Source organism: Eurosta solidaginis, chromosome 4 (genome assembly GCF_040869045.1).
Source record: "Eurosta solidaginis isolate ZX-2024a chromosome 4, ASM4086904v1, whole genome shotgun sequence".
In the NCBI taxonomy this organism is placed as follows: domain Eukaryota; kingdom Metazoa; phylum Arthropoda; class Insecta; order Diptera; family Tephritidae; genus Eurosta; species Eurosta solidaginis.
In genome coordinates, this window is record NC_090322.1 from 238,651,376 (window position 1) to 238,664,257 (window position 12,882).

Below are 12,882 nucleotides of genomic sequence, written 5' to 3' on the forward strand. Positions count from 1 at the left end.
AGGATGAGATAACTAAATAATTAAAAAAGCATAAATGTTCTTTAATTACTGCAAACAAAGTGATCTAAATGGTATATATTCTAAAATTCGCAAAGTTTATGTCTGTTTAAATATTTAACTTGAAATTTCTAAAAGATTTTCGTAATATTGCCCTTAGTGATGTTAGTGTATGTATGTAATTTTAAGCGATCAGCTGTTAGTTGCGCAACTTGTTCAGGTTTACAATGTTTCTCCCTTTTACTAGCCGCGTTTTTATTACACCCGTATACGTTTCTTTTACGCGTGAAAAAAAAAAAACGCCTTCAGCAACAGGGTGTACCGAAAAGCGGAGACACAACCCTCTGTTGTATTTCTGTGTATCACATATAGCTTAATCAGTTGTGATAAAAGTGGACGCGCATAGAATATATAGAATTAGTGCAGAGGGTGAAACATAGACACATATTTCAGTTACATCTGAGTATAATACGTATTGAAATTTAGTAGTAATAATTTTTTCACGTAGCAATTTCAGAGGTGTATTTAAAGCAGGGCTATTCAAAACTGAAATTGCACCTGTATTAGTGAGAGCGCAATCGTCGCGATGATCGTGCGGGTGAATTGATTTTTCATTTAGTCGCTTACTAGAAAGCATTGTAAATTTTACCAAGTAGCGCAACTAACAGCTGATCGGTGAAAATTCGCACATTCACACGCACAGTTCTCGACTCAGTTTCAAAAACAAACTTTAGATTATTTAACTCAAATTTTAAAGTGAGACAATCCTTACGAATTTATGTATATAGAATATATAAGGCGTTTTTGTTGTTATTAAAACAATAGTTTTATTTTTATTAAAGCTTTTATCATTTTTTTTTAACTTTGAAAAGACTCCGAACACCATTCCTTCATTATATGACATTCGCTGCCTAGTCCACTGCCTTCCACTCTATTCGCAACATAACCTCTACTTAAGCTGCCAAACTATATAGTAAACAATGCTAGAAAGCAACGAGCTAACAACAAGCATATATACCGCGCATAATTTTTCATACATATTTTTATACCGATACCCATAACCGATGTTGCTACGCCAAGTGCCAAGCGACGACTAACTCAATTAACGACGACAGAGCGAATCATATGCGTGTGAATTGAGAGGGCACAATTGTGCTATGAAATGAATAGCCCTGATTTAAAGTTTGTCGCTTACCCTGCAAAAATCGTTGGACCGTGTGGTCCACTGGAGTACTTACCATTATACTCCACTGTAATGCAGCAATGGACAAACTCATGTTTCTACACAAACATATTGTAAGCCGATCATTGCTCGTTTTTAACGATTGTAATCACTACACGATGTTTATTGGACTGTGGGTACTCCATGGATTATTCTGATATAATGCGGAGCTGGAGTATATGGTCCCGTCCTAGGACATCGCAATGTTAATAGGACCATATTTTTTGTATGGCTAAATCTAATCTGTCTTTTCATCACAAAATAGTGATTCTGCTTGTACATTTCACAATTATTGAATTTTATTTTGAAGATTACAACTGTGTCCTCACTATCAAAGGCGAATTCAGCATGCAAAAAACCAACAGCTTTTACATTGATTATTCTTACGGGTTTTTAAGGGTTGTTAGTAAAGAGAAACATTTGACATTCTATGGTACTGCGAATTTGGTTTGAATCAGTTTTAATTCTTCACGTTTTTTTTTCTTTCTTTCTATTTCCCTCTTGTTGCAAACATTTGCTTTTAATTTGAATACAGGAAAAATCTGTTGTATGACGTAAAACGAAATCAACGCTAATTTCCTTTTGATTTCACATTGTTTTGTATGGCGAATTCGGTAGAACTCGATTTGCTATCACCAAGGTGAATGCATACAAGGTGATGGCAAAGCGAATTCAGAATTCAAATGCAAAGAACGCTATCGCTGACTTCATTTTACTGACATTCTGCTGTACCCGATTTTGCCAAAAAATTGGAAAAACAGGCATTCAGCTGATGGAATAACACAACCTTTTACTGAGTTCGCTTTGGCCACCACCCTGTGTCAAGGCGAATTCAGTAACAGGTATTGTTATCCCAACAGCTGATTGCTTCTTCTAGATTATTTCCCATACAACACAAAATTTTCTTTTCGCTTAACATTGTGCACGGCGAATTGGTTGAATTTGCTTTGCCACCACCTGGTATGGATCCGCCTTGCCCTATGTGGATTCGCCTTATTTCCTTTTAATAACAATAAATGCCAGAGCAAAATGAAAGCACAAAAGAGAACGCCTGCTGAATTGAATTCAAGAATTGTAAAGCGGATTGAGCATGTATAAGTGAGCAACAAAGTCTCGGTTCATCCATTTGACGTTTAGTCAAGGTTTATTTACAGGGTAGTATTTAAAATTGTTATGGCAACTCTATGAATGTGTGAGTGCGAAAGCATGTGCATTGCCAAGCGACATTTTATCAATTGCAGAACTCTGTTATGAACAGAAGCCCTGTTAAATGAAATAAAAATTTACTCACTTTTATGTATGTATGTACGTATGCATGCATGTGTGTATACGTATGTTTTAGTTTTCCTCTTTCGTTTATTTGCTACAGTGAGGTTTTGTCAGTTGTAATCGTCAAGTGGTTTTGTATGTGTACAATAAAATTTCCGCTTCGGCAAAGAAACAAAGAAAAAAACGATCTACAATGTCTGAAAGTATGGTAAGCGAAATAAAAAGAATTTTGCAAATAAATATTTTAATTACCATCTATTTTTTTGTGTTTACACAACATTTCGGAAGGTAGTTAAATTTTTTTAAAAGACAACGAATGAAAGAAAAGGTAAAAGGCTGATAACTAGGGGTGTGAATGGTTGAACGAATGTTTTGGGAGAGGTCATGGCGGAACCACACAAATAACAGCCACACATTTTTTAACGAATCATCATTCTTTTCTATCGATATATGTATTAATTCCAATATATATGCATATTTTATTATTGGAAACAACAATGTCGATGCAATATTTGTCTAGTACATATTGTGACGAATATTAGCATCACTAAGCTGATACTAAATAAATAATCATGCAACAATTAAAAAACATTAAGCAGCCACTCGTATATACATGAAAACATCAATCATCATTTAAACCCATATATAAAAGGCAACAAAAGAGACAACTCACACACAGATGTAGTCATCAGCCGAAGTTGTTACTCACACATACACGCGCATATATGTAGCTCAATTACCAAGCAGGAGGTACAGCAGTTCTAGAAGGCGAAACGCGTAGACTTTAGTAGAAATATGCGAATGAATGAACGGAGAGTATAAAAGCAGCGCAAGCAGAGTAGTCAGTATTCAGTTTGATTTAAACACGCTATTAGTTGTGAAGTACTACTTTCAAATTAGTCTAACTAAAGACCAGTTTGTAATACGAAATATTGGATTAATTTATTCGACAGTTCAGCGATTCGAACGTCAGTAGAATTTCGTTAAATAAGCTGAATTTCCGAAAACTCGTCACAATATTAAACCGATTATGTTTCATCGATTAACGATTGTTTTTTTATCGATGTGATCGATTGTCGTTAACAATTATGTGGCATATAAACTATTTAATATTTGCTTAACAGTTCTAGAGATGATCTTCAATAGCGGTAAACAATATTTTGCAATAGTGTGAGAACTAGTTAATCTCAATTACTTTTTGAGGTATCGATAAAATATTTTTTTGTCTATATTTTATAACAATTATTTTCTATTGTTTACATTTTTTCGATCAGCGAATGCTTTTTTATCGATATCGATAATTTTATCGACAACCATTAGAACATCAAACTAGTTCTGTGTGGATAACGTTGAACGAATATTTTTTATTAATTAAGCGGAGATTGCCCTCATTGATTTTAAATGTCTGAAAACATTTATTTGAAGCGATTTTTATTTTATAATTTATTCAATAATTTGGGAAAAATTTAAACAACGCGACATCAGGACGGACAAGGCGACAGCTGTTGATATCCATTAACTATTACTTTTAGGGGATCAGTAGGTTCGAAAAATTTGCATCAATTTCTATTTTACCGATGGCATAGTTTTCCGGAACTTTACAGTGTATAGTGAACTCTTGCACTTGCGTTAAAAAGAATGAAAGCTCCCCACACAACTTGTATATTCTTTCCTTTTCTCGGATGATTCTCTACTCTTCAATTAAAAGTTCCATATATGAGCCAAGGGAGTAAGAAGAAATGGGAGAAATACTAGTTTTTCGTACCATCAAATTATTGAAAAAAAAAACTTTTTTCTTATCTCTTTCCCTCCTCCCTTGTATTCAGTTTTTTATTAAGTTAAAAATTGTGAATTGAGGAAAAGATGCATAAAAGAGACTGCAATATCTTAAAAGACAATTTCATTGCTGTCTATTGCTTCATTTCTCATCTAATTCTGATAATTTTTCGAGAGTTTATTAATCTGGGTATACGCTCTCTCTGCACGCATACACACTTATGTTTACAAAAAAATACCTGAATATTGCTTGTTGGGAAGACATTTTTCTTGGACGGCCTGCTTCGGCTCTGTTAAGTGCATTAGTTGTTTTGTTGAGAGCAGAATGTGTATGATGGGACACCCAACAAAAAATGGTATAGACGGTTGTAAGTAATAAGGAATACGACTACTGCGCGGCTTGATCTGCTATTAGATTAGCAGTACAAATAAAATTAGATATTCGCTGTTATTTCGTTAGATACTCAACAGTTTTCAAATCTATCTTAAGAGTTTATTTTAAATTTGATAAGCATTAGACACGAACATTTCGATCATTGGGGGAAAATATTTGCTCTTTGAGTGTAACTGTGTTCGGCTTTAACTCATACATAGTTGGCTTTCTACAAGTATGACACCGCACCATAAACAGCAAGAGTAGAAGAGCAGCAACCATTGTAAAGGTTTAAGGCGGTTGCACAATGACATTTTTCATATAGATGCGTTTAACACAAGCTTATGCATTCCAATAACATCGCCACAATCAACCAAGATGTTGCGTTTGTAAATATGAAGGAACTTCAGACTTGGCAATTGAAGTTTATTGCGCCTTGACCATTCACATACAAAATTTCGCGAAGCACTGTTGTAAACATTCTCCCTATACAACAAAAATACTTGCTAACATATTTTGTGTCGTAATCGATTGTTATATTGCAATTTTTAATTACGAAAAATGTTAGAAAATTTACCAACCAATGGGAAAAATAATTTCACTTGCAAAGTGTGCCAACACCCTTAGCCAAAGCAAATGTCAAATTCTTCTTCTTAAGATTTGCTTGGAACAAAATTGGGCAGTTGGCTACTTTTCAATATCAGATGGCGCCAGTGTCGCTCATTCTACCGTTCTCCATAAAAATACATGCAATCTACTCATAATGCATAAGCTTGTGTTAAACTCATCTATATGAAAAATTGCTGAAACCGCTTAGCCAACTCAACTCGATTACTTTTTATTGTTGCTTTCCATGCAATTCGGCAAGCTAGCTAGTGTTTTAATTGTAATAGTTAGCAAAAAAATACAGCTAATGGCAGCAACTTTCATTTAGTTTAGATAATGTAAATATTGAACGAAGCTAGTTGATGCATGTGCATTGTTGAATGAAAAGTGCTTATTTCTCTAATTAGCTTAATGAGTGTACATCAGCGGTGATCTTTTGCTAGCCCATTTGCGAAAATGTTTAATGCTCTCACACAGATTAGCGCACACGTACCTGCAAGAAAAAATCTCTGCACTGTGAGAAAGGAAAGTCAACTTATCGATCCTGATTGAAGACTGTTGACAGTGAAGCGTGTGGTATTTACATATGTATGTATGCGCTGCTTTCAAGGATTGAGCTTTATGAGAGAAACCATGTCAAGTGTAAATGCTCAAATTTTGTGCATGCGTACCATGAGTAACAAACAGCAGTAATTAGATTATTGCATTCAATAATTTTGTTTCGACACTCATGAAAAATCATGTTTATGAAAATTAAATAAATTTGTACACATGTAATTTAGGCATAATGAAAAACGAATTAAGTTTTATAAAAAGTAAAATAAATAATCATACCTACATATCATTTGATACTGCATACTTTACAAGTTCAAGTGGAGTAAGGCGAATATTTCGGGTGTAGCGCTAAGCTCTCTCATTTTTTAACACATGCGCTAAATGTTATTGTATACGTTTCAGCATCACTGGTGCACATATATATATATACTTTTTTTCGTGTAAGAACGTTATTCAGCCCTTTTTCTCCATTGCATCTTGAATCGGTCGTTTTTGAGAGGAATTAGAGTAGATGAAAATTCTCAATTTACAAAGTGGGCAAATTAAATATGCCTTATATAAGGGACACAGTTTTTGGTGGGCATGCATAGCACGTGAATTTACGTAAGCTCCAGTGATGCCATATTTGTGATTTAGACAATTGCGTTGACAATTTTTTATGCTAAATGTTTGCCAATTTGAATTTTTAATAAATATGCATCTTTTTCAAAAAAAAAAATCTCAAATACTTCACAGCGAAAATCGAAAGATATAAAACTAACATATGCTATCTCGACTTTCACAGGCACACATACAACCTTTTTTAAACCTAACATCCCGATTGTCTACAGTAAAAACAGACTAGCATTTAATTTACCGGAGCGACTCGGTATTTTTCCCGACCAAGGACTGTCATTTCAGTGTAACCCCATTTAATTTGTTGCGTCCCTCCCACGAGTAATTAATCTTATTTGTTTGTTTTATATACAATTTAATCGAGGTTTGGTGACGTGGATACAGGCCTGGCGAGAGGGGGGGGGGGGGAGGGGTGGCTGAGGGGGCCCGGGAATCTCAAAATGCTATCCAAGCTTTTTGCTTACAGAAAATAAACAAAACACACCTTTAATCACCTTTCGTATATAGCAACCATTTTAAATTTCAACATATTTTAAAAATCTCTTAACGTGTCTGCACCCCGCATAAGTTGAATTCGTTTTCTGTTCCAGCAGAAAAATTCGGTATGATGCAAATTCTTATACAGCGATATACATGTATGTACATATGTATGTAAAAAACTTGGCGATACCAGTTTTTTGAAAAAAAAAAAAACAGATATCTTTTGTGTTTTGGGGACTGTTGTGGTTGAAAAATTGACCCTTTCGCTATTTTTTTCCGCAGGCTCGAAAATTATTTTTGTGGGTATGCGTAGTGGAACTTTTTCTTTCTAAGCCCAAATCCTATCGAAAAATCTATGGCGCGATATCGGTTAATAAATCGACCCAGCCTAATACGTATGCATGTATACGCTTAAATATATTTTGTACATATATACAAATGCATATAAATATGTAAAAGATGGTAATTTTGATTTTGAGAATTCGTTAATTTTAGTATGGGGGCCGGTATTTTTTTTGCTCACGGGTCCGGATTTTCTCTCGGCGGCCCTGCGTGGATATTTAAAAAATTAAAATGGTGTTGCAGTCCCCAATTCCAATTCCAAAAGTACCCCTTTTTTAATAGGCATGATGGGATATTATGTGGCAACACTAATATACATACATACTCGTTCATACTTATTTACGAATCTTTACAGAGCAGTGTTAGTTGATTGTGCGCAGTTTCTCTTCACGTACGATTAGCTTGCTCCGAACACATGTTAAATCACTGGCCTCCTGCTTAGAGCATCAAATCTATGCTGCATATGCATATGTACTTATAGATGTCAGCCTTGTGTTATTACATTTATAGCGTATTTCGAACAAGCAATTGTTCACGAACTGTTTAGTCATGACATTCAAAAGGTATCACTAAGTATTGTCGGTATACACCAAACATGTTATAATTCAAGTTGTATTTCATAATGTAACGAATTTTGGGAAAATCCTGATTACTTTGCACATTCTACTAACATTCGAATCGCTGAACTGTCCAATAAATAACTCCAATATTCAATAATACAAAATGGTCTTTATTAAACTACTTTGGGAGTACTTCACAATAACACTTCAATATCACGCACTTCACAAAAGCGTGTTTAAATCAAATTGATAACTGATTCCTCAGCTTGCGCTGCTTTTATCCTCTCGGTTTTCCCGTTCACCCATTTCTCCTAAGGTGGTCTAGTCATTTAGCGAAAATCTGTTCGGGAAAAATTGTATCTCATGCTTGGTTTCCAGCTATATACATGTATATTTGTAGTTTATGCTTTTCTACTAGCCATATGCGTGTGTATGTGTGAGTAACTACATGCCGCGGCACAATTACATTTTTCATATAACTAGATGCGCTTAACACAAGCTTATGCATTCCAAGAACATCGCCGCAATCAATCAAGGTGTTGCGTTTGTAAATATGAAGGAACTTCAGACTTGGCAATTAAAGTTTATTACGCCTTGCCCGTTCACACACAAAGTTTCGCGAAGCACTGTTATAAACATTCTCCCTATACAACAAAAACACTTACTAACATATTTTGTGTCGTAATCGATTGTTATATTGCAGTTTTAATTGCGAAAAATGTTAGAAAAGCTGCCAACCAATGGGAAAAATAATCTGACTTGCAAAGTATACCAACAGGCTTAGCCAAAGCAAAAATGTCAAATTCTGCTTCTTGTGATTTGCTTGCAACAAAATTTGGGAGTTGGCTACTTTTGGGCGCCAATGTCGCCCAATCTACCGTTCTGCATAAAATACGTACAATCTACTCATAATGCATAAGATTGAGTAAAACGAATCTATATGAAAATCTGCTTATGGCTCGAGGCTTTACTTCGGCTGATGAGTACAAGTGTGTGTGTTAGATATCTCTTCGTTGCCTTGTACATAAGTGTCGCTGCTTGCTGTGTTTTGTTGTTGCGATTATTTACTAACAGCATAGTGATGTCAACATTCGCTGCAATAACATAACTGTTTACGCTACATACACTCAAAGCGTTGATTAGATTTTTTGACAGGTCACTGGCATTTCAACGTTTGGTGTTCGCGTGAAATTTTTCGTCCCAATATTCAGCAAGGTGGTGAAAAATGAAAAATGCTTGTGGTAAAATTTGATGTTACTAGCTGTTAAAATGAGGCAGAAATGGGGCAGAAATGGCGAAAACCCTCTTATTGAGCAATCTATTGTATGGGAGGTATATGCTATAGTGGTCCGGTCCGGTCGATTCCCACAAATGTCAAATCCCCTATCAAAATATGCCTGCTTACCACATTTCATCAAGATATCTCAAAAATTGAGGGACTTGTTTGCGTTCAAACGGACAGACGGACGGACGGACGGACAGACGGTCATGGCTAAATCAACTTAGCTCGTCCTCTGATCATTTTGGTATACTTATTGTTGGGTCTAACGGAAACATATACATAAAAAACGATTTGGAGCCTTGAAAATGAAAAAATCGATTTCGACCAAACCAAAAACCAAAAAAAAATTGTTTTTTAAAAAACTGTTAATGCCAACGAAAATAAATTTTTTCACCAAAACACTCCTCAAAACCCAAAAAAAAAAATTTTTTTTTTTTAAACTGTTATCGCCAAAGTTTTTAGCGGACAATTTTGAGTCGGACAGGGTATACATGAAAATTTTAAAATCAAATGAAAATTTTTTAAGTAGGTCATGAAAAAAGCCTTAAAAATCAAAGAAAAAAAAAGTCAAAAAACTCAAATTTTGCAGGCTCGAAAATTATTTTTTTGGGTATGCTTAGTGGAACTTTTTTTTCCTGAGCCCAAAACTTATCGAAAAATCGATGGCGCGATATACATAGGTTAATAAATCGACCCAGCTTAATATACACACAAGCTGATTAGAGTTGGCCTGTTTCTATATTCGACGACTTTTATATTATTGAAGTCTAGGATTTAATTCTGATGCGAAGGTGACGATCGCGTTGAGAAGAGAGGAGTAGAGTACCGTGAAGTTAATTCAATTTATACTGCTCTCTCTTTCTTTCCAATATTTGTGTCTCATTACCTTTCATAAGAAAATGGTCAAAATCAAAAGTGAATAGAAAACACATAAGCAATAATTGAAATCAGCTCGGTTTGTTTTTCGATTTTTTATTTGGTTTCATATTTATCTATGGATTTTCTTCTTAACTATGTACTTTTTTATCTGTTGCCTTAGCAATGAATGTAATATCTGATTAGTGTAAACACAAACTAAAGAAGAGAACACCCAGTCAAACTACTTTTGTTAGGAGACAAAGAAAAAAGAAATACTTTACCAGAATGTTAAAGGGAGAGAAAATGTAGTAATGCAAAAGAGAGGAGAGCCAAAACTTAACAGAATATTAAAGAGAGAGAGTAAATGTAGTTATGTACATATGTATACAGTTTACATATGTACGAGGGATGACAAAACGTTGATTGCTCACATGAAAATATGTCATATCCTGCTGTTAGAATGAGGCAAATATAGTGTGATAAATATTATATTTATTCATATGTCAATATTTACAGTTGTGAGCTCGAAAATAGTAGCAAAATTTTTAACATTTCAGTTAATTTTTTTTGCTTTATATTCGTTAATTGCAGAATTATTAAATTGAATGAGACGTAAAACGGAAGCTATGAAAATCAATTTCAAAACCGTTTTCGGAAAAAATCAAAAGCTCGAGGAGGCGTTAAAAAATATTAAATTGGATTTTATCATCTGTTGTTAAAACAAAGCGTCTGTACTTGTAAAACTAAAAAAAAATTCCACTTGTCTTCCGATAGCTAAACCTCTCCTTCTTTTAGTGTTCTTCAACCTCTCCAACTCTATTGTCAAGTCCCTTCCCCTATATTTCATCCAATTTCCTTTTAATTTACTTCTCTCTTCCATTCTTCCAGCTCTTCTTCTACCACGACGTCTACACTTACCTATCCCCCATCGGGTTAGGGGGTTAGAATATACCAGCGGTAGGTATGCCTGTCGTAAGAGGCGACTAAAATACCAGATTCAAGGGGTTGTGTAGCGAAACCCTTTCAGGTTTCCAGCGCAATATATAACTTCTTCAAACTCAATTGTCAACCTCACCTATCCGTGCCGAATCCTGTTTCATCAATAGCCGAGGTCCTGGCGACCCGAACTCCTCATGGATCTAGGGGGTGGGAGAGCGGGATGACCAAGAAGGTCGCATGTGGTCATAACAAATCGTTCCCGAGATGGTCGGGCATGGTACCGGAACGTACCGGATCTGCATCCGGCAAAGGACCATCAACATCGATAATACTCCCCAACTGGGAAGATCACGGAGATAGTCGATTTCATGAAGCGGCACAACATCCGCATTGCTGCGATTCAAGAGACTAAACTCACAGCAAGATCTGCACTGCAAACCTGTTCTGGGTGTAATGTCCACAGATCGCATGAGCGGAAATGGAGGCGGCCTCGCCACCTGTTGCCCCAGTGGATACCGCCCTAATATTAGCGCCTTACTCACTTGCAACAATCGCATTATCTTAGGCGACTTTAATGCCCATCACGATCTATGGCATTCAAACTTGCAGGCGGACAGTAGGGGTGAGATGTTGGCGGATCAAATAGAAGAAGCGACGTTCTGCACAATAAACGGAGACGCCCCCACACGTATGGTAGGAAGCTGTCACAGTTCGCCGGATATCTCAATCGTGAGCGCAGAACTCGTAAACTGCGTCAACTGGCAGCCGATGGTAACATTGGCATCCGACCAGCTGCCTATACTTATTTCGTTCGAGCGTACCACCGACTTCATCGTTGCAGAAAAACGCACTTTCATAAACTTTAAAAAAAGAAAGTGGGAGAAATACAAATCTTTTACAGACAACCTCTTTGCTGCCCTCCCTATCCCGACTGATGCCCGCCAAGGGGAGCGTGCTTTCCGCAGGGTCATTGAATCCGCCTCGGCACGTTTAATTCCCGCCGGGAGAATTCCCGAAATTCGGTCCCACTTCCCGGCGGAGGCCGCAAATTTAGCGAGAACGTGACCTTATAAGACAGCTCGACCCAGGCGACCCCCAAATAAGGGACATAAACCAACGCATCAGATTGCTTGTGGATGAACACAAGCGGGCGAAATGGGAGGAGCACCTAAGAGGTTGTAACCTCTCTGCCGGTGTTGGTAAACTTTGGTCCACCGTAAAGTCCCTATTGAATCCGTCTAAGCACAATGACAAAGTTTCCATCGCCTTCGGCGATAAAGTGCTGAAAAAATGCGCGAGCGCTTTCTGCCGTCAATATGTAATGCATTCTACGGTCGACAAAGATAGACGGAGGGCCAACAGACACGCACATAAACATAAATTCAGCGCGTCACCAATTACCATCACCGCCAGAGAGGTTGAAGATGCCATTGGTCACGCTAAACCATCCAATGCAGTGGGCCCAGACGGCATAGCCATGCCGATGCTTAAAAGCCTAGGGAAAGAGGGTTTCAAATACTTAGCACATTTCTTCAACCTGTCCCTTTCCACCTTTGTCATACCCGAAAAATGGAAAATGGCCAAGGTGGTCCCGCTACTAAAGCCTGGGAAACCAGCTAACATAGGAGAGTCGTATCGTCCGATATCTCTCCTATCGCCAGTAGCAAAGACGCTTGAAGCCATTCTGCTCCCCTACTTCCAAGCAAATTTGCAGCTAGCCTCCCATCAGCACGGCTTCAGAAAACTCCATAGCACCACCACCGCGATAAATGCCATCAGCACCCAGATAAATTGCGGTTTAAATCAAAAAAAAGAACAGGATCTACATTTTGGTGAGCACGCAGCCGCAATTGTTCCGAAAATCCAGAGCCGTAATAAAATCCTCAAATCCCTTGCTGACAGTACCTGGGGAAAAGATAAAGAAACGCTCATTACTATACACAAAGCAGTTGGCCAGCCGTTTACGTGCTACGCGTCACCCATATGGTCGCCAAGCCTAAAAACTACC

General features: G+C 37.0%; 1 protein-coding gene across 4 annotated transcripts in view; it reads left to right on the top strand.

Annotated features, from left to right (window-relative positions):
• The window catches only part of Hmr (Hybrid male rescue), an 87,794-nt gene that overhangs the window by 54,725 nt on the left and 20,187 nt on the right, over positions 1-12,882 (top strand). The window contains exon 1 of one of the 4 annotated variants that reach the window (XM_067785182.1): positions 2,582-2,696. The exons of the other annotated variants lie outside the window; for them this stretch is intronic. Coding sequence (XP_067641283.1) covers positions 2,682-2,696 — 15 coding nt within the window. The 5' untranslated portion in view covers positions 2,582-2,681. Of the gene's footprint in view, positions 1-2,581; positions 2,697-12,882 lie in introns of those variants that run through there. 4 annotated transcript variants of the gene reach the window in all.